Source organism: Pelobates fuscus, chromosome 5 (assembly GCF_036172605.1).
Source record: "Pelobates fuscus isolate aPelFus1 chromosome 5, aPelFus1.pri, whole genome shotgun sequence".
Classification (NCBI taxonomy): domain Eukaryota; kingdom Metazoa; phylum Chordata; class Amphibia; order Anura; family Pelobatidae; genus Pelobates; species Pelobates fuscus.
The window spans coordinates 363,990,672-364,016,919 of NC_086321.1; the positions used below are offsets into that span (position 1 = coordinate 363,990,672).

Consider the following 26,248-nt stretch of genomic DNA (forward strand, 5'->3'; position numbering starts at 1 on the left):
AGGAACACTCCATACACAATAACATAATCAGAGTAATGGTGTGAAGAGGTCTTGGGTGCCAGCTTTAACCAACGGTATAACCTTAAAGTCTTCAGTCTGGTGCCTGTCCGCTCTGCTTCTCCAATTCTGTTTAAGACTGAGGCTTCAATAAGGAATCAACACTGCTGACAGGTTTGTTTTTTCCCTACATGATAAAAAGTGGTTATATTATATAAGCTTTGGTGTTATAGTAATAAAATGTAACATTTTAGGTCAAAATCACTTCAACAAAAACATTCTTCAAGGCTGTGTTTTCATTTTGGCCCAAAACGTAAAATTCACTTCGTTTTTTGGGGGTTCCAGCTTACAATTAAGCTACATGTGGCCCTAACGGAAACTGCAGTGCAACCAAAACCCATCTTGATGCCTTTCAAATGAATTCACAAGAACATTTCATGGATTACAGACTATCCCTACTGGAGCAAGGAGGACTAAATAAACCACCCGTGCTTCAGCTGTCAAATTCAAGTCTGTTGGTAGATGCAAATAATCAAAGAAATGTGGCCTTTGTTACACACTTAAACCCTTTACAACGAAGCAGATTTTTCATGTGAAATGTCATACTCCTGGCTTTATTCATTTCAAGAGTACAAAATATTTTAATGGTCCCAAATCACACACAAAATAGGAATAAATAAAATCAACCCTGCTGTACTTGAATTAGGCAATAGATTTTTTTGTAATGGTCCAAACTTTTTAAGCTAGTGTTTACAGGTCGAACGTCTGCTGTTTAGAATAAAACCCAACTGCATATATAACAACATGATGGGGAAAAAAAAAATCTTTGTACATTTTTGGTGGACACCAAGAGCTTGAATAAAGCTTGGCCAATAAAAATAGCCCCCTGTTTAAAAGATTTGTAGACCTCCATTGAGGAAAAGGGGGCAAAAACAAACAAAGAAAAACAAAAAACAAAACCCACACACATTCGTAACACGAACAGACAGGGCTTCCATTATTATGTTGGTAATTAACATGTTAAAAGTAAAACAAAAACCTCTTAAAAAATCCTAGTCAAGGTGCTGAGAGCCAAAATCTCATTGTTTTATCATTTAATATGTAAAAATGTTGACTGTACCCTGGAGACATTTGCTTTACGATTTTTTTTATTTTTTGCTTTTGTTTTCTTCTTGATGTCTTGTCGTTTGTTTTTTTTGTTGGTTTGTTTTACGTCTCTAAGTGGGAGCTTAACAGCTGGTTCTGCCATTTAAACATACACAATATTAAGCAAGTTTCTTTACTCTAGAAGTAGTGGGAGGAAGGGTGAAAGACAGGATATTTAGGCCAGGGAAACAGAGAACAGAAGGGGCAAGGAGTTAAGTGCAGCTCTGATCAAAACTCATAGCAGTTTCTTTACAATTTGTTAAATGTCTCTTACTTTACTTTTTCTCTTTTTCCTTTTCTTCCCAAGAGTCTTGTTACATGCACGCTCAAAAGAAGCTTTTGTTTTTAACCACCACAAAAATGGCCAGAAAAAAATATGGGGTCATGTCAGAATAAAATATGAAGAGGATAAAGAAAAAAACAAAAAAACAAAAACGCACACAACTCATATATAAAAAAAACAAAACAAAAAACATACATCTCGCAGGTGTAAGATGTAGAGGCTACCGGGACTAATAAAACAAATAAAGAAAAAAAAAAGAAATTAAAAATAATATAAACTACATTCAGTTTGACCAAAATCAAAAAACATCCAAAGAACTTGGCTTTGCAAAATAAAGTAGCTGTAGAACTGGAGTGGATGGAAACGACGAAATGTATGACCCGTCTGTTTGCTGGGAAATGAAAATCCTAAATCCATGTGTCCAGCAAACAGATGCAATCTGATGTATACAAACCCGTTCACAACCAAGACTGAGCTTTTGCCTGGCTCTGAAAGGGGGAATAAAAGGAGGCTAGCTGCCAAGAGATGGAAATTATAGCTTCTCCCTTTAAAGAAATATACTCTTATTTCTCAACCAGTCCACAGCAAGCACTTATCATGCGAACCACAATGATGTGCTCAGTACGTAAAAGGAAAATACAAAACAAAATGAGTAACCACGCATCAGTGAACGTAGTTTGTTTTAAAAAAATCCGTCTCCTTCCATACTAGGGCGTACTTCCAATTGTGTGCACCGAACGAGCAGGAAAGGGGGGACGGCCTTAAGATACCCAGGAAAATGGGAAAAAACCTACATCATTTGTGTTTTTTTTTTTCCTTTCTGAAATTGTTAATTGTAGTTTTTAAGGCCACCTGTGTTTTTTTTTTTTTCAGTGCTGATCTATAAAGTTTGGTTTTCCACAGGGCCCTGTTCGATAAAGAGTGTCTGCATTTGGCACCTTTTTCTGTTGTGTTTCTTTGTGTATGTAACTTACAAAAAACAATGAAAGAACAAAGAAGAAAAAGAAAAAGAAAAGTTGCCACGGATCCTATTTTTGGTTGTCCTGTTCATTTGATGTTGTGGTTCCCTCCGTTTTGACTTCTCGGTTTACGGCTATCACTAAATCCTCACGTTCATCTACTTTGTTTCGTTTTAGGTCCGGCTGGTCGGACTGGTCTCCGTTCTGCCTCTTGGTTGGGAGAGAGGCGGACGCAGAGGCATGAGTCGCCAGCATGTGTAGAGGGCTTGCTGCGGCTGAAAGGAAACAAAAGGGTTAAGCCAGTTAGCAATGTGTGCTGACAGATGGGTATTTTAAAGGGACACTATAGTCACCTGAACAACTTTAGCTTAATGAAGCAGTTTTGGTGTATAGAACATCCCCCTGCAGCTTCACTGCTCAATCCTCTGCCATTTAGGAGTTAAATCCCTTTGTTTATGAACCCTAGTCACACCTCCCTGCATGTGACTTGCACAGCCTTCCATAAACACTTCTTGTAAAGAGAGCCCTATTTAGGCTTTCTTTATTGCAAGTTCTGTTTAATTAAGATTTTCTTATCCCCTGCTATGTTAATAGCTTGCTAGACCCTGCAAGAGCCTCCTGTATGTGATTAAAGTTCAATTTAGAGATTGAGATACAATTATTTAAGGTAAATTACATCTGTTTGAAAGTGAAACCAGTTTTTATTTCATGCAGGCTCTGTCAATCATAGCCAGGGGAGGTGTGGCTAGGGCTGCATAAACAGAAACAAAGTGATTTAACTCCTAAATGACAGTGAATTGAGCAGTGAAATTGCAGGGGAATGGTCTATACACTAAAACTGCTTTATTTAGCTAAAGTAATTTAGGTGACTATAGTGTGCCTTTATTAACATGAAACAGCAAGACAAAAATACCAATGAAATGTGCACTACCTGTCAGCCATTCCAAAGAACTAACACTTCCTTAATTACTTGACGAAAAAAAATAGACAATTTCTTTAAATGTGTTTTAGGCTCTCATGTGACTATAGAGCAGCTTGTATTGGAAGCGTATATAGAGCCTTTCACTGCCAGCAAATACAAGGTAAGGTTAAATTCAGAGAAATAAGGAAACCTCTGGACTCTAGCTTTTATTATTTCAAATCCCTTTTAACTGCAACATTGAATATCTACACTGCATTCCAAGTCAATGAGGCTCCATGGTAAGTATTCAGGACACCTACTGGAGGTTTGTACCTTACTTGGGCAAGCCATAGTCTAGCAAGGAATTATGGGAGAAATCGTTCAGCAAGAGGGAGCGAGTTAAACACCTCTAGCTAAAAATGCTGAGCTGATGTGTAAGGCGTTTCACCATTCTGCTATACATATTAGGTTAAACATGAATATATACAGGAGATATTACAAAAAATAGAGGTTAGACACATTGGACAACAAGAATTGCTTTTGCCAATCTTAAGTTATGTTTAATGGTTTTCTCAACAAAACACACGCGGCAGGCTTCCAGTCCCCTCCCTCCCCCAACTTATATCCTACAAACTGTGTTCTTGTAAAAATCACCGTTTTAGTTGTGACCAGTATTAATTTATAGGAATATTAAATATATATTAAAAAGACAAAAACTATGCAATATAAAACATTGTGGCCATTAATAAAGAAATACCTTTCGGAATGTAAAAAAACTGATGTAATGGGAAGATACATTATGTCCGTTTTGATTAAAACGCCACTTTCCAAGTAATACTGTTGATGTGCAGGTTTATCCCACCACCAGATGAGATGGATTACATTTATATTCCACATAAGCAGTTTTGCGAGATGTTGCCAGAGCATGCCACTACATCCGTCATATTTAGGCACAGACAGGTTTTTTTGGTTTTATTTTTAAACATTACTTTTTTTTTCTATTTGCATTTGTTTGCCACGTTGTACAGTGTTTTTCATTCTGCCCCTTTTTGTACGGTGGTATACCGGCTGGATTTCTATTCGTACAGGCAAAACCTCGCAGAGCATTATAGCGATGGACATTTTCAGCAGGGCATGCAACTACTATGCTGCTGCTCTTGGCACGGGCCTACTCCTAGCCATGTGAGAGTCAAAGGGAGAAACTGAAACGGATATGGCCATCCATGCACAATACTGGCTGGTTTATTTTTTTTTATAATGTTTAATTTTGTTTTGCAGGAAAAGGTTTACAGGCTTTAAATGTTAGGTTGTGAATAAATGGACAGCCCTACCCTGAGAAATAAAAGGTTTTTTTTTTTTTTTATCTTCAGTGTGAAACATTTTTTCAAAGAAAGGCTGCAGCGGCAGGTTATTTGTACCATTCCACTTCAGTAAGGTGAAGTGATTACGGTGACCCTTTGGCATAATGCAGCAGTCATATTTCACTGGATCATGCTAAAGCTTCAAGAACACAGTCTGCAAGTCTCATGCTTCTTTCATGCTTTCCAAGCAACAAAATCACACCTCAATGTTGCACATAAGTGTGCATTAGCATTCAGACTGATATAAAGACACACACACACACACACAGCCTCCGCACAACAAACAAGTCTTACAGTAACATTGCATTAACATCCCTCGTGAAAGAAAAGACCAAAGAGAACAAACAGACGGATGCATGGTTCAGTCCTACCTCTGGTTCCATTTCCTCTCCACTGCCAGGGGCTCTCAATCAGCGAGTAGTTGGAGTTAGCTGAAAAAAATATTCAGCTAAAGATCTGGACTGCATTTTAGAACGGGACAAAATCACCTGTCCCGGGATACTCAAATTTACACGGAGTAAGGGAAAGAAGGAGGATAACATAGGGTGGGGTGTTTGATTGGATGGGGACATGATTGATCAACCAACACAAATCTGACCCCCTACCAACTTGATCCCACATGTGCAGTTAAGCTTTACCGGTCACATACACATATAAATACCTTCTGGTTTACAGGCTTCGAGTATTATCAAGCGGCTAAGGAGAACCCCGATATTTACCATCTTTTGCCAACACCCACTTGTCCAGATGGGAGCATTTTACGAACAAGTATTAAATATGTATGTGAGCAAACTACACATGTGGTATTCAGATTTCCCAGCAGTCTGTATATTATTACATACATAGTATGGGTCTTAATGTCCATGAAGGTATTACCAGCTTTATAGATTATAAAATATATACTATACATGTATCTGGTGTGATAGTGAGTCTTTGCAAATGGTGAACGTCTAGTCCTTAGATAAAGAATTAGGGTGTGTGGCTGCCATGTTCGCGGTCCACATGTTCTATATTTTACATACCAGTGACTATAAAATAACTTTTCTATAACAAGCCATTTGAATAATGTGCAGCCCTTCATATCAAAATGCTGGCCAGTACAGGCATTGCACAGTTTAACTTAATGGAACTTAAACTTGCTTATTAGAAGAATGTTACGTGTTCAGTTCTGTTAGACGCGTATTTCAGCCAATCAATATATGTCCTATGGCCACTGAATCCCCATTAATGTGGGTGATATTGCTTGTAATAAGACATGACTGGCAATGTAATTCCATTCATGGACACGCCCAATTATTATCAAAGCAGTTTTTACTCTTGTTAAGGCTGTAAAATATACCCTTAACTGTTTTGAATACAAAAACAGATACTTACCAGCCGTTTAACCCAGGAGTGACCAACCGGTGGCTATGTAGCTTAAAGGACGCAACCATGATAAAATGAAAGCCATCAAACGCCAACTAGGCTTCCTGTCGGCCCCGCCTAGTTTAAACAGCCAAGTGCCTCAACCAATTGTACATCTTGAACAAAAAGTAACTAACACACAAGGTCAGTGGGACATAACGGATTAGGAGCACCACAAGACCATTCTGAATGCTTGATAATAGTCTCTAAAATTAAACTTAGTTTGGAGTGCAAGTAAAAAGCCATTACTACGGACCTTGCGGCCAGAATTGCTATCTAATGGAGCTATAGTTAGGAGGGAGACTGGGGTTTGCAGTGACTGTTTACTTGCTCAATTTGTACATGTTTTTAGCACTAGCTAAGCCTTAACGCTGAGCACAAAGTAGCATTTCCCACAAGAGGTCGGTGTCTCTCTCACCTGTGGTGACCTGTCCTTGAATGGCAGTGGTGATGGGAACCATGTGTGTCCCATTCTGTGTTACTGCTTTAATTGGAAGCTGGTGTTGACCTAGAGGAGCTTGAACTATAGTAACTGTTTGGAGGGGAGCAGAGGCGGAGGTCTGAATGATCCTACTGGCTGTAGTAAGCGCAGGATGGCCAATTGCTGGAATAGTTTCTACTTTAACTAGAGAGAAAAGAAAAAGGAAAATAAAGACTTTAAAAACAAAAACCAAAATGTGTGGCCTAGTTTAAGAGCTGCTACAAAGATCTACAAATCTCTAGTCCCGGAGAGTAAAACTAAAAAATATATATTATGCAGTTATAAAGGAAATTTTAAATTAAAATGTAAAACTAATTTTCTAATTTTGTCCCAATTTGTCCTAATGTAAACATGCTTTATATAAATTAACAAGCATCATAAACAGTCAATAGTAAATGTATGATACAAAGATAAGAGCAGTACGGTTAGTAGGGTAGCTGCTTAATCAAGTGTATTGCAAAGTAACACAGGGACAGAATAATTTTGTTGGGGTACATCATCAACATCCTGACTTCACTCATCTCTTGAATCTTAGTTTTACCATGCAGCACAGACATTAATAAATTCTAGGTTATAGATCACAATCCAATTCACCCCCCATTATTATAGAATTTTGGGAAATGTTATCCCCCAGAGAGGCAATTTTATTAATCTCTTATTGGCTCATTAGTTTTACATATAGCTAGGTTCTAGGAATGGTTTAAACATTAAGGTCAGTGACAGGGGTAATATGGAGAAAATGCAATAGGTACAACATTACATTAGTTGCCACACAAGCAGAAAGCGCTACGTTTGCACATAATCCATTTCGGGCCCTTGTGCAATGTTCTACAGACTAGACATATCAGACGAAGGATAACAGGGAAACTGTAAATTTTCTCTTTTCTGTTATGTAAGAAATTTTACTTTATATTTGGTCAATATTACCATTTGAGTGTGCTTGGTTGTTGGCAGTGCTTAATTAAACAAACTGACAAAAAAAAAAACCTTTACAAAATTAAGCTGCATTTCTAAGGGGTGTGATTTATCCCGATAGTTGCCTGTATATTTTCTCCTCTACATGACTTACAGCTATATGTACATCTTTTCATCTGGATTCCTATTGCTAAAACCCACACCACGGATACATTTGAGGACCATCTAGATATACCTTTAACCTCCTTGTGGTCACCATTCTCGTGTGGTTCTAGCTTGGGATGGGCCATCACAGCCTGTGCAACCATAGCTTGCCCTGCGACCGTGTAGGTATTGATGGGTGTCAAGCCGGTCACATTGGTGACAGATACTGCTGGGATTTGGTGCACAACATGTACAGTTTGCATAACCGCCTGCTGGGATGTGGAGGTGGTCACGGGGGTGGCCACTGTATATGTGACCGGTTTTATGGTTTGTGGGAGCTGCCGTTGCACAGTGATGAGGACTGGTTGGCTGGAGAGTGGAGATCCTGAAAACGCAAAAGGAAACATTAATAAGTAATCAGGAACCAGACGTTTCATTCTCTGGAAAGAAAACACAAACTATATTATGGGGGGTTTTGTGAAGCAGTCAAGCCATTGTTGATTTAAGTTATCAGGTTTAAAGGGACAGTACACTTACTACCAACTCCGGTTTAAAGGGACAGTACATTTACCCATCAACACATATAAAACAACTAGATTGATGTACAGTAACAATTATGGAAGCTGGATGTTCTTCCCCCCACATTTGTTCTTTCTTGCCTAGCATTAACTTTATTTTCACAGAGAGGCTGTAGTTTTGCTACATCAGCTGTCTGCCAAAATGAATAAAAGGGAGCAGTTTGTGAAGGCCCAGGACAGCCAATAGCTTGAACCTCAGTGGACAGAGATGGGGTGGGGAACGAAGAGGCTAGAATGCATGCATCATCATCCTTTAGTTCCTAGAGGTGGGACTCCCCTATAGCTGCAGCTGAAATTGGAGGCAGAGCAGAGTTGTCCTGCACACATACATTGAAAGTGGGATTTAAAAAAAATAAAATGAAAAAATAAAGCATATATAGTGCAAAATAGAGCCAAGATGCCAACATCAAAGAAGACAACCACTATTACTTTTTATTAAAAAAAAACAAAAAAAAAAACACATATTACACACACCTCTGTCTCTCTCTACTACCATGCCATGGTAATTTCATTCACAGAAAATACAAAGCATACACCGTATAGTGGTACTACATATCCGAGAAACCCTTAAGAGGCATCCCATATTGTGCATTATACCTGGAGCGCTCTGTGCAAACCGCGCTTCCTGGATGACTGCGAGCTTTGGCTGGATGGTGCTAGGTTCTGGATCCAGAGGAACTGGCGAGCCTTCCCTAGACAGACTCTCCGGGGTCTGGACGCCACTTGAATGGGCAGACAAGACTCCAGAGTGGTTTGGAGAGGCCGGTGCACTCCTGTTCAGAGAAAGACATTGGAGGATACTTATCTACTAGTTAATGTACAAATATACTGGTCAAAAATTTGCAACCACAATCTAATTAGCAGAACTAGTGAATTCATGGAATGACTGCTGGAGGTGCAGTTAGAGAAATGTCTTTTGTTGTCAAAATGTGTAAGTGCATCACTTCACAGTGAAATGCTGCACAGACTCTAAAGCAATAAGACCACTTCTGATCAAAGGTGTACCCATTGTACTGCGCTACGGAATTTGTTGGCACTATATAAATAATAAAATAATAATGGTTTATGCATTGTGTAATTACTTTGAGGTCTGTGACAATACAGTTTCATTACATCACTGAATTCAACATTTCTAACCAGGAGACACCCCAAAAAAAAAAAAGTGTGAATTCATAGACTAAATCAGTGGGGACAGCATTATTAGTTGTGTTAGCATAAACTATTAGAAGATTTTGTTTCCACAACATATTGCCATTTATATAGCGCTAACAGATTCCGTAGCGCTTTACAATATTATGAGAGGGGGGATTTTACTATAAATAGGACAATTACAAGAAAACTTACAGGAACGATAGGTCGAAGAGGACCCTGCTCAAACAAGCTTACAGTCTATAGAAAGTGGAGTCTAAAACACATTGGGACAGGAAACAACAACCAAATAAGGTGGGAGTGAAGCAGAGCTGGAGGAGAGTAGAGTGCTGCCCTTTAGGAGAGAGCAAGAGACAGGTATGCGAGGTAGAGGTTACTCTGGGAGGCCATAAGCCTTCCTAAAGAGATGGGTTTTAAGGCACTTCTTAAATGATTTAAGACTATGGGAGAGTCTGATGGCGGTAGGCAGGCTATTCCATAGGAACAGGACAAGAGGTGGTCACGGGCAGAGTGGCGAGACCGAGAAGGGGCATACCTATGGATCTGTGAAGAGATAAGAGGGGCTAGAATTGTTCAGTGCTTTATAGGTATGGCATTTTGAATTGACTCTTAGGATACAGGAAGCCAATGTAAGGACTGACAGAGGGGTATGGTGTGAGAGGACCGACATACACACCACACACTATTCTGGTCATGCCACATATTGTGATGGCAATCTCTCTTACTTATATGTTCTCCTGATGTGGACATGTCATAATATGAATGATAACCAATGCAAAAACAATAAATAAATAAAATAAATTTCCATACTACTCTATGTGAAAGCTATCAATACCAGCGTACAACACAAGAGGGCGATATGTAGAGAGAATTGAACAATATTATTGTTTCCTTGACAGGTCAAGTTTTCTCAACTGTACTGTACTGTGATAGTGCAGACAGATAAACAATTAGTCCTCCCTCTGTGAATTCACATATAAAGGAGAGCAAGTAATCTACACATCCCGATTATTCTTGTATATTCTTGAATGTTTGAATCTCAATGTGCATTGCAGGAGTTCAGACAGATCCGCATCCTGTTACCTTGATGAAAGGGGTCCTAAAGGTGTCCTGAAGCAGGGTACTCCCCTTGGCCTTCGTTTCCTAAAAGCTTGCTCTATTAACTTGCTCTCGGATGCTGGGTCTATCCTCCAGAACGATCCCTTACCAGGCTCTTCCTGCGATCGTGGTACTTTGATGAAATATCGGTTCAGAGAGAGGTTGTGACGTATAGAATTCTACAGGAGAGCAAGCATAGGAAAGTTACATACGGCAACTTTACTTAAAAATCACAGATTAAAGTACAATAAAACGTGAAATACTCCATTTACGGTATGGCTCTGTTTTCACAATGCACAAAGAGTTATGGAAGCACTGCATGTACTTTAGACACCTTATATTTTACCTTTAACTGGAACTTGCATACTTCAAGCTTAAGGCTGATGAATCTGACTTGCAATAGACATGGTTTATGTGCATTTGTGTGTAGCCAATGGCAATCGATAGCAAAGAACTCCATGACCCATGCATTGTGATAATGTGACAGCTTTCATGTGAAAACTAACTGACGTGCCTATCACTTATCACAGCTGATAGCGTACATAAGATGCCATAAGGAAAGGATTTCGACTGATTAGCCAGGAGGTGAACATACTGCATTCATTTTGCAAGAAACAGACTGAATGTATACCAATCTATTATCCTTTTACCTCAATTCAAGAAATTACTGCTAGAAATGTAGGTAGAAATTTTTTTTTTTTTTTTTTTTAAAGTTATCTGGTCAGTAAATTTGGTTTGAATAAATTATACAGCAGGGCTTAAACTCAAGTTCTACGCTGCTAGCCAGGTCTTAGGTCTCTAGGACCACGGCCAACTCACCAGAGTTACATTTGCACTCACCAGCGGCTAGTGGAAATTTTGACGTCATACCTAAAGATAACCAGAGTTTTCTAAATTCTGGATAAACTCGGTCACTCACATTTGACACAGATTTAATGAGGTTTTCAAAAGCACACCTGCCAGACACCACTTATTGACATTTAGAAAAGTGTTTTACCAAATTCCTCCAGTTACTGTTTTGCTGAATTTCTTATCTGAGAAGGGAGGCCTGCAACCAGCAAACATGTACAAATAATGATTACTACATAAACCCAGACATCCAAGGAATAGCAAACGGATGTGTGGATTAAAAAAAAAATATATATATATATATATATATATATATATATATATATATATATATATATATATATATATATATATATATATATATATATATATATATATATCCAGCCTGCATTTCATGGTAACAATGCTTCAGCTATCCACAGTAGCATATTGACACATTTCGAAGTAACAAAAAAAAAACCACACCTGTCAGGATGTAAACATAATTTTTTAGGTGTTGACCAAACCCTATCAAACAAATGACAGCAACACATGTTTACTCCCAACATGACCATTTTCTATTGGCAGGACTACAACATTTTACTGAACTGGAGGATGTGATACAGATGAGTTCAGAATAGATTTCACAAATATAATCCAAACTCTGAAATAGCCAGGCTGATTACAGAGAGACAGCTGTGGGAAACACATATAGAGCCAGTCCAGTCACTGATCTGTCCAGTACCGGCAGGGTAAGGAGGGTCACAATAAGGAAATGACTGCACCTCCAGAATGACTTCAACTAAGTATCTCTCAGAAGGTCTAATAAGGTGTTATGGGCCAATACTAGGTTATGTATATTAAAAGAAGAAAAAACAGACAATTAAAAAGGGATTTTTTTTTTTGTAAACAAAAGCATTCTGAGCAAAGCTTTAGAGACATCTAATCATGACATGTTAAGCACTTTGCAATGAGATATTGCTAAAAATTAATTGTTTTGGGAAAGGCTTGTAACAAATACAAAAAAACAAACAAACATGGAAATTCCCCCCACACTCTAGTGCCGCCTGTGCCACCATAATGCTGGAGCTGTGGGTATTACACCAACATCACACCCCACCCAGCTATGCCCCCTTCCTTCCACCCCTGTATGGAAACCCTTGTGCAAGAAGGGTGCACTGCATCAATGAAATTACATATCCTAAACTAAAAGCTTAGAAACTATGGTAAAAGTGAAGCAAAAGCAATGATTAAAATATAGAATACATTGGTAAAAAAAGCTCTCCCCTTCATGCTGCCAAGAAATGTAGTCAATGAATTGAGGTTAAAAGATGATCCAAATTTAGGGCTAAAATGACTAGCAGGAAAATGAGACTGGAACCTAGGAAGTAATGTGAGATTTTAACATTTTCAGGAATGAATGCGCTGTGACCGACGTCTAGCAGATTACCACTGCTACAAACACAGAAAAACGTTGCAATTGGACAATTTTCTGTGTAATTCCTTCAGGCTATGGTGTACAGAAGGATCACGTGTGATTATCACAGTCTAAAAACCACACTTTCTCTAGGAAGATATAAAGAAACATTTCCTTTAGTTGAGCAGAAAAAAAAAAAAGAAAAGAAAAGAAAAGAAAAAAAAAAAAAAAAAAAAAAAGAGACCAAAAACTCCAAAGATAACCAAACAAAAAACACTCAGGTACGGGTTCCTTGTTGAATAACTGAGCAGATATCTGCCTAGATAAATACCTCTGCAAAAAGAATCTATATATGTCAAGCTTTCCCTTCCAAGAGAACGTCTTACAATTAAAAAATACATTATTGCAGAGTTAAGGCTTCAGCAGAGAGATGGAGAAACATTCTTTCAAAAGCCAAAACCCAGTGAGGACAGGTCTTGGAGAAGGTCTTCTACAGTGACTAGAGGAGAAACTATGAGGCATCATGGTAGAGTATCCCATTATCAAGTCTTGATGACCTGTACAATCTTGTTGAGCAAGTCACCACATCCTACATGTCTCAATATATTTATATTTCTCCAATGAAATAAGTAAAACCTACAACTCAAGTCCTTTTGTTTTCAAAAACTGCTTCAATGATATGGAACATCACATTGTCGTGCACTAAACCTATATCCCTTTTTAAAACACTGCTTACCCACTAAAGGGAGAATTGCAACACCACAACCACATCTTAACCCCTTAAGGACACATGACATGTGTGACATGTCATGATTGCCTTTTATTCCAGAAGTTTGGTCCTTAAGGGGTTAAAAGGATCACTAAAGTCCACCCATACCACTTGACCTCAATGACATGGTCTGGCTGCAATGGCCCTGTACTTTTAACACTTTAAGGTAAAACACTGCCATTTTGCATCAACGGCAATGTCTACAGAAGTAGAGTTACTTCTGCTGCAATGAAAAGGCCCAGATAAAAGTATATGTATTTACAACAATTAGAGTGTTCTGTAAACAAACATTCTCGGATCCATCATATAATAAATTAGTACAAAAGTCAGCAGAATTAGAGTGTGCCAGCTCTGTTTTTGGGGGGCAAATACATGATTAACTTTACAAAATGTGGTATTTTATTTTAATAAACTGTGCTGCTAGTAATGCCATCACTACAAACACCAAGAAGCAGGTTATTTGACTTTTTCACACCTGCTATGGGTGAGAATAACTAGATTTCTGATTATACACTCAACGTAATGGCATATTTATGTGCTTGCTATGAACACCATATTTCAAATAAATGGTATGCCAATATATTTACAAACAAGGAGCATTTGGTGGTGAAGGGGTTGAGTAATAAAAGAATCATGATGCTGAATGTATTCCACTGCTTTGTGTATGTAGGTCTGAAGATCATCACACAGGTTTAGAATTGCAGAATTATTTTGTCTGGTCTTAGACACCACACATCGTTTAATGAAGTGCCCGGTGCAGGTCACAGTGTCACTTACCTGCCAGCCTTTATCTGCAGTCCGGTAATATGGATAGTTTTTTGTTATGTGCGTATATATTCCATTTAATGTGAGCTGTTTGTCAGGGGCCATAGTAATCGCTTGGACTATAAGCTGTGCATAGGAGTAAGGTGGCTTGGAGTCATCCTGTAGGAAAAAAAAAATGACAATGATGAAATGTGCAGAATCAGCCACTACTAGAAGGCAACGTAGTAGTTCCTTCTAACAGTAACCACCAAAGCAGTCTGACAACAAACGTCAGAGTAAGTTACAAATTAAGTCGAAATAGAATATATATATATATATATACACACACACACAATTAATCCCAAATTTCAGGTCACTGTTTGACTCAGCCTTAACAGTATTTATGAACACAATTCGTACATCCTCACCACCCCTATAGGCTCAATATATTTGTTGTTTCACATGCAGCCGATTTATGTTTTTCTCTCCTATATGATTTACCTATATATACATATATGTTTATTTATTTTTTTACCTTAATTCCATATAATGATTCGGACGTATACCAAGTGTATTAAATACAATAAAATACAAATTTAAAAAATATATTTAAAAATAGATAATACAGTAAATTGGAGGTTTTCTACCCCCACCCCATCTCAAATATTATGGCCTAAAATTTGTGATTGGCTTATCAATTAACTAGAATTCCTACAACCCCCAAAAAAGACACCATAAAGCTAAACCGTGTTCTCCAAGCTGTATACCACAGCAAAATCTACCAAGTAATCAAGCAGTTACTTGACTGGAGGTTGTAAGACTATTGCCAATAACAATTATAAATGCGGATACACACACTTACTTACTAAGAAAGTGATATCTTAATCTTTCACTCCAAACACTCAGGTGTCTGTATTTCCAACAAACAATCCTAATGTGTGAAGACAGCCGATTGTGTTTCCCATCTATGGATTTTGCAGTGACTTTTTAGCATAGGAACTCAATGTTTTTATTTGGTACTAAATAGACTGGGGCCTCACCTTGGGACTGTCTCCTCCCGAAGCCTCCTTGTCATTCTCTGATTGGGAGTTTTCTGTCATTAAGTGAAGGTCTGCGGCAATGACACGGCCCATTTTGTAACCTGACGAGCCTGCGCCACGAGGGCTGGAGGGGCAAGAGTTTGCAGCGCTGTGGAGAAAAACATATATTTAAAAATATTTTAAATCTAGATTTTATTTACAATCATACTGCTTGTGTATTCTACAAACTCTGCAGAACCATGCCGATGGTAGGATTCATGACAAATTATAATTCTGGATTCCTGGAAGAGTTGACAATCAGAGTTTAAAGGAAAACTGCAGACGCCTAAAGCTCTTTAACTTCCCGAAAAGCTTTGTGTGTGAAGAGTATGTAATTTTTTTTTATTGTGCAAAAAGTGCAAATTCGTGTTGGGAACGGTACACAGCAATCTGGATTGAACAGACGCATGTAATATATGTACAGGAATATTAGGAAAACACTTTAAGAGATACATAAGAAATCAAGCTTCTGCCATAGCTCGCTCGGCAGATATTTCAGGTAGCAGGTTCACAGTTTCACATGAGTACCCTGCTTAATGTTTCCATCCAGCCATTAGGCAGACGCCATAGAGGCTTCCAAGGAAAACTGCTGACTCAATAACAATTTTTTTTTTTCTGACAAAATGAAAAAAAATCTTAACTGGAAGGTTTCTCTGAGGACATGAAAGAATGGAATTTAATGTTTAAATTCTGCATCCAAGTCCTTTTCCCCACTGTTTATATTGAGCTAGACAATAACAGAATCTGGAGACAGGTTTGGCACAGCATCCATGACCGATTAAAGAACAGAACTGCATTATTTACCCAAGCTTATTTATGGACCAGAATGACCTGCATGTGATCTATAAAACCTTCAGGCTACCCCAAGAGAACCGCAGAAAAATCACTGCTTGCACACAATGAATGGAGCTGCAGCACTAACTTTCCTCATTCAGGCAATAGGATGCCCAGATAACAGTTTAATTTCGTACTATGACAAACCTCTCAAAATCCCATTCCATGTGGATGGGGCATTAGCAGCACATCATGAACGTTTGGTATTCTAGGGCAGAAGCAGTCAGCCAACGTGCAAGCAGGCATGTGATTGCTGTGATGGCAATCAACAGATTAAAATGTGGTTATTTCGAAAGTTTGGCAGTCACATTTTTCTCTAGTCTCACCTATACTGCTATGGCATACCTTATAGTTCCTGTGGGTGAGGGCAGAGGGCTGATCAAATGAGCCATGTTCTCTGGAATGTTTATGGTCAGCGGAGAGATCTGGGGCTGCACTGGTTTCACTGGGGATTCAGGGGCCTCTTGTTTCTCCTTCTTGTCGCTGGCCAGAGCTGTGAATGTGATCTTGATATTTGTGCTGGGAAATCTGAAGGTGCATCTGAAAGAGAGAAATAAAGAGGTTGCTAAGTACAGATGACTGGACCAAGAATCACACTGTCTGAACAGCCACCCTCCTCCCCCAACATCCAGAAACACGAGGAGGCAAACCTAAATACATCCTCTCCCACTACCTACATAGGTGCTATTTTACCTATACCAGGACAACTTTATTATCAGAATTAAAGAGATACTGTAGTGCCAGGAATACAAAGCTGTACTGCTAGCCCCTGCGCACCCCCTCCCCCCGTAAGTAAAAGGATTAAAAACCCTTTATTTACTTAACTTATGCCAGCACCAATGTCCCTCAGCACTGGGTTGCGCCTCTGCACAATCCTATGTCCCACGACGAGCAGGGTCTTACGCTTGCCCGTGCGTGCATTAGACCTCCCCATGGGAAAGCATTCAATCAATGCTTTCCTACGGGGAACAAATCTGACTCTAGAGGTCCTCATGCAGAGCGTCAGATACCAAACCAAAGGTCTGTTTCATTGCAGGGAGCGTCCCCAGTGGCGGTCTAGAAGATAGCCACTGAAGGCAGACTTAGAGCTGCGATGTAAACATTGCAGTTTCGCTGAAGTGGTTTGGGTGCCTACATTATTGGCAAGATACCCAACAATTTATATCCACCTACCTCAAATCCTCAGACCGTTAACTATGTTTAGCAGGTCCCCTTATTCACCTCTACTATTATAGAAATGTTATATTTAAAGTGCTGAAGAATATGTTGGCCTTACATAAATGAAGCACACTGCAGCATGCCCAAATGACACAGGAAGAGGTACGGTCACTTTTGTTTAAATTCAATCTTGTAACCTTCCATATAAACACAACATCCATGACACTACCTGACATGGATATCTCAGAGTACAAAATTAAATAAAACTCAACGAGGGTCTGTCTGCCTTCAGCATATTAAAGCCACATGTAATCCTACATGGGATAAAAATGCCAATTTGGTGGTAAATAACTATTACTGTTTTTAACAAGAGGCTGTCTTTCAAAACCTACAAGGAACAACATCAACAAATGAGACCACAACATAACTGCTAACAAGAATACACTTAAGATTACTTTTGTTAGATTTTCTCAGGATTTGAAGAACTGGGGGTGTAGGGGGGAAACTACGCAGATTAAAGTTTTCACACAAAATAAACAAATAAAATCCTATTCCACATTCCAGCTGGTTATAACTCCATGACCAGATTACTTTATTGTGGATGATAAACTTCTGGAAAGTTAGATTCTTTAAACGATAGTTACACTTGTAAACCACGGGCCAATTGATTTCTGATGTACTAATTAAAAATAAATAAATAGAAAAACTGGTACATGAGATGATTTTCAAGTCACTGAAAACAAACGTGAGCAATATCCTATCATGTAGCCGACAATCAGGTGAGCTAAAAACAGTCTTGTGTCGGACAGTGAAAATAAAGCTGATCTCTGTTGACTAGGCCCCATGTTCAGAGATAGAATTGATTCTCTAGTCGTATATACACATCATCCCCTCAGTGTACTATATTTAAACACCAACATGGATCTTTGCACATGTCAAGGTCGCGGTCTGCCAAGAAGTACAAACTGCTGATCTGCGACAGCAAAGCGGTTTCTGTCTATTAGCTCTTCTTCTTGGTAATTCAGATATAGTCTCTATTTTTAAACTGGGTGGGAGATTAACAGTGTATGGTTTGAATGCCATGCAGGCTAAGCCTGGAATAAAACACAAACAGTTTAAGCAAACTAAGCTGTTAATGTGGGCAATGTCATTTTACAGACAGTGGCCAATGAAGGCAAAATTCAAGATAGCATGGGGCATTGAACCATTAAGGCTGGAGACACTAACAGCTAAAATAGCTTGGCTGCCTTATTGGGAAAAGTGACAGAAGGAAGCACCAAGCTCCTCTAGGATTACGCATTATATACACAGAAGCAGCATGTTTACACTAATCATTAGAGAGGTGCGTGGAAGATAAAGCACAATATATCCTGGGACAGGGGCAGGAAACCTTCCGCGACTCAGATGTTGTAGAGTAGACTATATCTCCCCATAGTGCCGAAGGTTGCCTAACCCCTGTCCCAAGACAATAAACATTGAGATTAAACAAATGTGGTTCTAATAAAAGCATTTACGGATTCAGATTTAACACTGACCTAGTCCTGCTTGCACAATATCACTCCTTGGACTGATCTAGAACACTCAACAAGTTGTATTATCACAAAACCGCATTTATAGGTTGAGATGACTCAATTGTGATCCTTAAACAAGCCGGCCCCAAAGAACTTTTATCATTCGGAACTATTTTTGCACAGAAAACCAAAAAACAAACAAACAAAAAAAAACCTGCAGCCATCTGTAAGCTTGGTCACCATACCAAGAGCCTAAAAAAACTGAGAAGAAAACTGCTAATTTTGAAATTAATTTGATACAAAAAAAAAAAAAAAACCCTTCAGAGCTGAAACTAAACCCATACAGAAAAGTTGGGTAAAGAAAAAAAAAAAAACCCACTTTCCTGAACACAGATTATAGTGGTGTGTACAAACAATTGCACTTTGTAATACGTTTCCACCTAAATACAAAGCTCTGGGAGAAAAGGAATTAAACTAGAATGGCTTGGCCACCGAGAAGGGTGTGATTTCTCTACAGGGCACTGAAAGGGTTAGTGAGAGCCTGGCATTAAAACCAGTGTATGAGCTTGCGCATGCGTCAGCTGTAGGAGCAGGCACGATGCTCCATGTGGGTGTAGCAAGCAGACTAAACATTCTGCGAGGAATCAGCAGAGATTTAACTGGCTGTATTAAAATATCGAGTGCAGCGAAGACCTGGTTAATCCGGCAAGCATATGAAAAGGAGGAAGGGAAAAAAATCAGCGAGCGAGGAGAAATGCCTTACAGGAACTCTGGGAGGGCTATATTTAACCATGTGCTTCAGATGCCAGCCTCAGACAGATATCAAAGCCAGAAATAAGGGGAGGCTGCCACTGCCTCAGCAAAAAAGAAATAAAATAAAAAAACAGCCCTTTTATGTCAATTCCCCATTTACTAATGGACCAACAGGATCAGAATCTAAAGAGGTAGAACCTATCCAACATGCAGAGAAAGCATAAAGATTGTTCGTCTTTTCACCCAGGAGTGCACAGCCCTGATTTTTTTCTATTTATTATTTAACAGCATTGCCATAAAGCAAGGTTGCTCTGCACAGAATCATCAACAACAATTCTACATTGTAACAGCCATAAAAAGACAACTGTGTATAACAGAAAGAACCCCCCCCCCCCCCACCCTTCCCCACAAACAAACGTACAAATCCTCTCTGCATGCAGTGCTGTCACCAAGGCTTTTAAGAACACAATGTCCACCTACCTACCTACCCTGTTCGTGGTCAGTACAATAAACACAAATCAATTTTGCGATTACATTAACCCCTTAAGGACCAAACTTCTGGAATAAAAGGGAATCATGACATGTCACACACGTCATGTGTCCTTAAGGGGTTAAAGAGACAATTCATGCAACATAATGCCCTGTGAGATTTCCTCAAAAATACTAGTTTGGGCATGAACACCCTCAATCTATAAAGCTCCCTAATTGTTTGGATGGGGGCGGAACTTGTACAGCAGCTGTGGTTCCAAGTGCTTATTTCACAAAATAATATGAATAAAGCTCTCCGCTAATTAAAAGAGAATTTTCTGAGCTTGGCATTAACTTAAAGAAACCTGTGATCTACATATCCCACAAGCCATTCCCATGCAAGCGTTAAGAGATTCACATTGTTCCTAATTAAATAAGGCCAAGACTGGGTAAGAAATTATAACCATTTCCTGATTTCGGCAGACGTTGCAGATACTGGGAACTAGTGGTCATGCAGCATCGAACTGATACAGAGAATATTTTTTTAATTATATCTGCATTAAGAAAAATACATTTCATTTTGGTCAATTTAGATATTGGGTTATCAAAGATTCTGGGTCCCCTGTTTGCAAGCCACATAATCCTCATGGAAACACACTCTACAAATAGTGATGTCCCGAACACTTCACCAGGAACCGTTCGCAGGTGAACATAGCTTGTTCGCAGCGAACGCGGCAGGCGAACATATGAGATGCTCGATCCGCCCCCTATTCGTCATCATTGAGTAAACTTTTACCCTGTACCTCAGTCAGCAAACACATTCCAGCCAATCAGCAGCAGACCCTCCCTCCCAGACCCTCCCACCTCCATGACGAATAGGGGGCGGACCGACCATCGCATATGTTCGCCACGAACAAGCTATGTTCGCCAGCGAACTGTTCGGGACATCACTATCTACAAACCCTCCTCCAAAACAGCCATCCAGTATTTTCACAGCACTGTTTTGTTACATAGATACCTGTTCTAAATGAGATCCTTCAATACAACAGGCAGCAGAATTCTATTCTAAAGGGGACTTCCCCACTGCTGAAAGACTCCTTTGTAGGGCAGGGGATACAACGATTAATCTGAGTGTGAATGGAGGAAAAAGAAGCATAATGAAGGATACGAGGGGGGTTACTTTCACCAGCTTGCTTGGTTACATGTTTCGGGAAATAAAAGGATCTGTGGCTGCTACAATAGACCTTAAGTTAGTGGCTGGAATCTGTAGCAGAATATAAATAGGAAAGGATGGTAATTAGAACTCTAGTCTGTCGCATAGGACATGAAGGCTTTAAGAGATATTAGGGACAGTACACATTTGAAGGCTATTAAAATCTTAACTGAACTACAAAACGAATTCACCATTAATTAACACTGTGTGGGATCCATGATTTTATTTTGTTTTTGTCTCATGAAGGAGTTTGACGCAGTGAGCATGGACAGAGGACCAGTGGGTGCACTGCCAATCCAAGTCGCCTTAAAAAAAAAAAAAAAAAAAAACACTGGTGGCAGGCTTTCTGGCATGTATCATTCATTGATCCTTTATAAATAGGGTGGGGAGCAGAGAATGTTAGAGTAACTGCATAGACTTAACAAGAGATATTTTCTAAAGGTTACACTATTGAATTAAACACTGAAAATCACCTATAACAAGGGTGCCCAAAAGGTAAATGTTTAAAAACTACAGCTTCCATGATGCTTTATCATTCTAAAGGCATACAAAGCATCATGGGAGTTGTAGTTCTACAACATCTGGGGATCTACCTTTTGGGTACCCCTGACTAACACGTGTTGAACTTTATTTCATGTAAATCTCAGGTTTCAACTGGTGAGTGAAATTTAACACTGGTGTGTGAGCCATGGACTCTCTAGGTTTGCAGTGGCCAGTAACTATGAAGGCCTGACACGTAACATACAAAATCTTGCCGAGATATATATGTAATATATACATATATACACACACATATACATACATACATATATACACACACACACACACACACACACACACATATACATATTAGGGATCGACTGATTATCGGTTTTACCGATATTATCGGCCGATATTCGGCAATATCGGTATCGGCCAATATAGCTACCGATATTGCCGATAATACCTCCTAGGACCGCCAGGCTCATTACAAGCCTGGCGGTCCTGGGGGTCCGGCAGCAAGCGCTGACTTACCTTGCCAGCAGCTCCTGCAGCTCCCCAGTGTAAATCTCGTGAGACCCGCGGCCGCAGAGCATTGCCACGGGTTACCATGGCAACGCTCCGCGCGGCACTAAGGGCCGCGAGATTTACACTGGGGAGCTGCAGGAGCTGCTGGCAAGGTAAGACAGCGCTTGCTGCCGGCCCCTCCACAGTACTTAAACCACCGGACCACCAGGGAATACTATATCCCCCCTCCCTGGTAAGAAGCAGGGAGGGAGGACCAAAAAAAAAAAAAAAAAAAAATTTAAATATATAAAAAAAAAAAAATTAACATTAAAAAATCCCCCCCCCCATTTTACACAAATTACATCACTACACAAACACACTGCATTCATTCACTATACACACACTACACAAACACTCACTGCATTCACACTACATCCACTACACACACAGCTCCACTGTCTAAATACACTTCATCCACTACATGTGGCATGTATATTTTGTGCATTTACCGTTAGAAATAGTTTATTTTTTCAAAATGGTAAATGTACAGAATATCGGCAAGTTATTGGTGTGGGGAGCACCATGAAATGAGGTTGCTCTGAACCACATCACTTCTTACCATATAGACGCTTCAAAAGCACTAGAGTACAGGAACACAGAACTCACTTCCCGCTGACCCTCTAAACGTTGTTTTTCTATACATGCAGCGGTATTACAGCAAGCAGGCCAATCACCAGCTAGGATTAGTATGGGGAAAGCGCATGTTAAACAGACTTCTGAGGAAGTGATAACTACAACTAATCCCGTATTGCTCATTAGATATCTGACTGTTAAGCCTTGCTTTAACCTCGAAGGCTAAACACAAACATTCTCTGTCTGCATATTCATCTACACACAGGGATGGAAATTTCCACTCCCCAAACTAAAATAAGCCAGCAGACAATACAAGATTGTTTTCCATGTATATAATGAGTGGAACAGCGTCTGACTTCTAAACCAAGGCAACGCTGTAGCCAAACGCAGGTATAATCCTCTGGGACAACGGAGACCTGAATTAAAAAAGGACTGGCACATACATTCATGTAAGCCATGTTCACTCTGTTCTATGTGCGTAGATCCGTGTTTATTAAGCTACAAAAATAGTCACTTAAAACACATGGTTCAAACACACAAAGGGTATGTTTTATTGGAAATCAAGCTAAGGGGATACACATTGCAATTGTGAGGCAATTTGATGATGCAGTCGCCATGGAAACTTACAGAATGTGCACATTAAAAACTGCAGTTTATAAATAAGGCACACAATAGATTATTCCACATGTGCTCAGGTGCTCGCTAATGTTTACAGAGAGTAACTTCCTAACCTTTCATCAGTAAAAAAACATCCACTAGTTTCAAAGTCATGGCAAAACTGTTATTTGTTTAAAGGGTTACTCCAATCACCATGATCACTTCAGTATAAACTTGTGAGCACACCATATATACACACCCCGCAATAAACGATTTTTTGACAGTGATCTGGTTTTTGATTGGAGTAACAATTTAAACACTTTACACAAAAGTAAGCCGTACAGCAGGAAACCATAATTAAAGGTTATAAAACACTAAAAATTAAAAGATGGCCTTCTCGTCTGATTTCTGAAATGGCTTATGACGAGGTTTAATAAAAAAAAAAAGTAGGTAGAACATCAGCACAGTTTAAAATAAAAAGAAAAAATAAATTCTATTTTTTTTTTATTTCAAATCTGTTTTGCTACAGTAAATGTTCCTAAACGCTCCAGTGAGCTCTTTGCATGCCTACCTAGAGATCGCATATAGTTGTAAAGAGGGCTGCGAGCCATCCCTGTAACACTCGCTTCGCAGCTGAGAGTAACGACACACGCAGTGTGTCACAGCAATATTTTGTTTTGGAGTTCATAGCCGGAAATGTTTACTTCCTCCCAAACCACATTACACTGAATAGGATATTGCTGCAGAGAGGAGGAAGCATTTAGTGGTCACAATTTGGTGTAATGCACAACGAGACACAAGCAGTGCAGAGTATTTTAGGAACAATAGAATACTGTACACACAATAACGGGGTGGAAAGAGAAAGGACAAACAAAAACACACAACACTTTGTCATCTTGGAAATGAAATAGATGCTAAAAAGAAAATCTGGGGAGAGAGGACCAGCATTTTGATAGTCAAGTATTTTTCCACAGGGACTGGATTAAAATGAAGGTGAGGAAATCATGCAGAACAGGTCACAACGGATGCCCCCAGTCAGGTGAGCATTTAGGAACATTAACAGAATGTAGGAAACTGACCAGCCTGCCAGGAGGTTGAGATTGTTGAATGCAGAAAACATTACACACAATACCAATGCACACACAAGCATTTCCCAATTTGGAGTTAACTAGGGAGACACAGAGAAGCTTCGATTTAAATGATTTAAAAAAAAAAACTACATATGGAACAGTTGTATCCGTAAATCACAAAGTTTAAATGAAAGTATTTTCCTTATTAAAGCAATATACCGAATATAATAAGCAAAAACATAAACATACATTACAATATAGCATGCCCTATGGATGTTTCAAATAACTGGCTAAACCTTGAGACTCCCCAAGACATGCATCCCTCTCCCACAGTTCTTGGAGGGGAAGCAATGACTAATCACTAGGCCTATAAGCCATTGTACTGTGCTGCGAAATTTGTTGAGGCTTTATAAACAATAAGAGGCTGAAACATTTCTCTGTTTCGGCCTCAGAGTATGGCCATTATGACTGAGTGACAGTAAAGGATAATTTGTAATGGCACAAGATGCCTAAATCCAGATTGGGCATTTACTCAGGGCGATTTGCCAATATTTGCTCCTTTCCGTTTATGTGTTTCTCCATATTTCTCTGGTGTGCTTAGATTTGGCTTAGATTTTTTTTTTTTACCGGACCCATCATCCTAGCCTTTTAGGGTATTCTTAATCAACATACTGGGAGATATTTATCCAAATGTTCTGTTCTAAAGAGTGGCAGAAAATATAACTGGGGAAGAGTGATTAATGCTGGGCCCACTGGTTTCCATGGCGATTGACCAACTATTAGTAATTAGGACCACTTTCTAGAATTTAACACTTTAATAAGCCTACCCAATAGGTCTGTTTTTTAAAGTATATTGTTTGTGTACAGCTCGGTTTCCAATACTGATAGTACTACCATTTCTGAAATGATCAAAAATAAAGAATTGGAGATAGAGGTTTTTTTTCTGTAAACTGTTCTCCACCATTTCAACTGCCTATCAACCTGGCCTTGATCCACACACGGCAAGAGGTTCATTTACATATAAAAAGTGTTATGATCCATAAAGATGCACCAATCTTTGCTTTCAAATTTAAACATGGTAAGAATACCTGTTAAAACACAACCTATCTACAGTACATAGTTAATGGTTGAGTAAAGTGAGTCCAGAATGAGTCCAACTGTTGTGTTGGAAAAGCATACGTTAAAATATGTTTTGTTTTTTTAAATCCTACAGGTGAGAAATTCCTAGATCACATGCATATCCCTGACTGCCAGTTCCTTAAATGCCAACACTCTATATTAATTTGAAGACAGCTGCAACATAATATACCACATTATCACATTGTGACAAAAGTCTGTGGGCTCAGACAGAACTAGCCTTGGGATAATGAAGGATTAAAAAAATGGAGCCTGACATTCCAGCTTATGCATCAAGGCTTTTAAGAGGCTCAATAAATAATATAATAAAAACACGTTAAGAATATCAAACAGAGAATGAAGAATAACTTCCTGGCACATATTTGATTAACACCAGTAAAAGGACAGTTGGTTTCAAGTACAGCCCAGCACGGAGAAAGTTACATATAAATTTTCTCTTTAACCATATCATTCTGAATGAATTTAAAGGGAAAGAGGGATTGTATTTGGCAAGTAAAAATTGTAGGCCGTTGAGTCAGCAAGAAAATTGCAACTCAATGCCCTGTGTGTAATTTTAAAGCAACTGCCATTTTGCAGGTTCGCTTTGTAAATGAATAGTCCTTTTTTAGGGTGCGACAATTTCTCCTTATGTTTT

The 26,248-nt window shown here is 39.1% G+C and overlaps 1 protein-coding gene across 2 annotated transcripts in view; it reads right to left on the reverse strand.

Annotated features, from left to right (window-relative positions):
* Positions 1 to 689: 689 nt before the first annotated feature.
* FOXK2 (forkhead box K2) overlaps positions 690 to 26,248 on the reverse strand; it is a 53,869-nt gene continuing 28,310 nt past the window's right edge. Inside the window, exons 2-10 of one of the 2 annotated variants that reach the window (XM_063456055.1) lie at positions 16,433 to 16,627; positions 15,215 to 15,362; positions 14,208 to 14,354; positions 10,402 to 10,595; positions 8,767 to 8,942; positions 7,683 to 7,976; positions 6,470 to 6,676; positions 5,019 to 5,078; positions 690 to 2,660 (exon numbers count right to left, since the gene is read on the reverse strand). In XM_063456055.1, coding sequence (XP_063312125.1) covers positions 2,455 to 2,660; positions 5,019 to 5,078; positions 6,470 to 6,676; positions 7,683 to 7,976; positions 8,767 to 8,942; positions 10,402 to 10,595; positions 14,208 to 14,354; positions 15,215 to 15,362; positions 16,433 to 16,627 — 1,627 coding nt within the window. In that variant the 3' untranslated portion in view covers positions 690 to 2,454. The remainder of the gene's footprint in view (positions 2,661 to 5,018; positions 5,079 to 6,469; positions 6,677 to 7,682; positions 7,977 to 8,766; positions 8,943 to 10,401; positions 10,596 to 14,207; positions 14,355 to 15,214; positions 15,363 to 16,432; positions 16,628 to 26,248) is intronic. The other variant, XM_063456056.1, reaches the window with a different exon arrangement.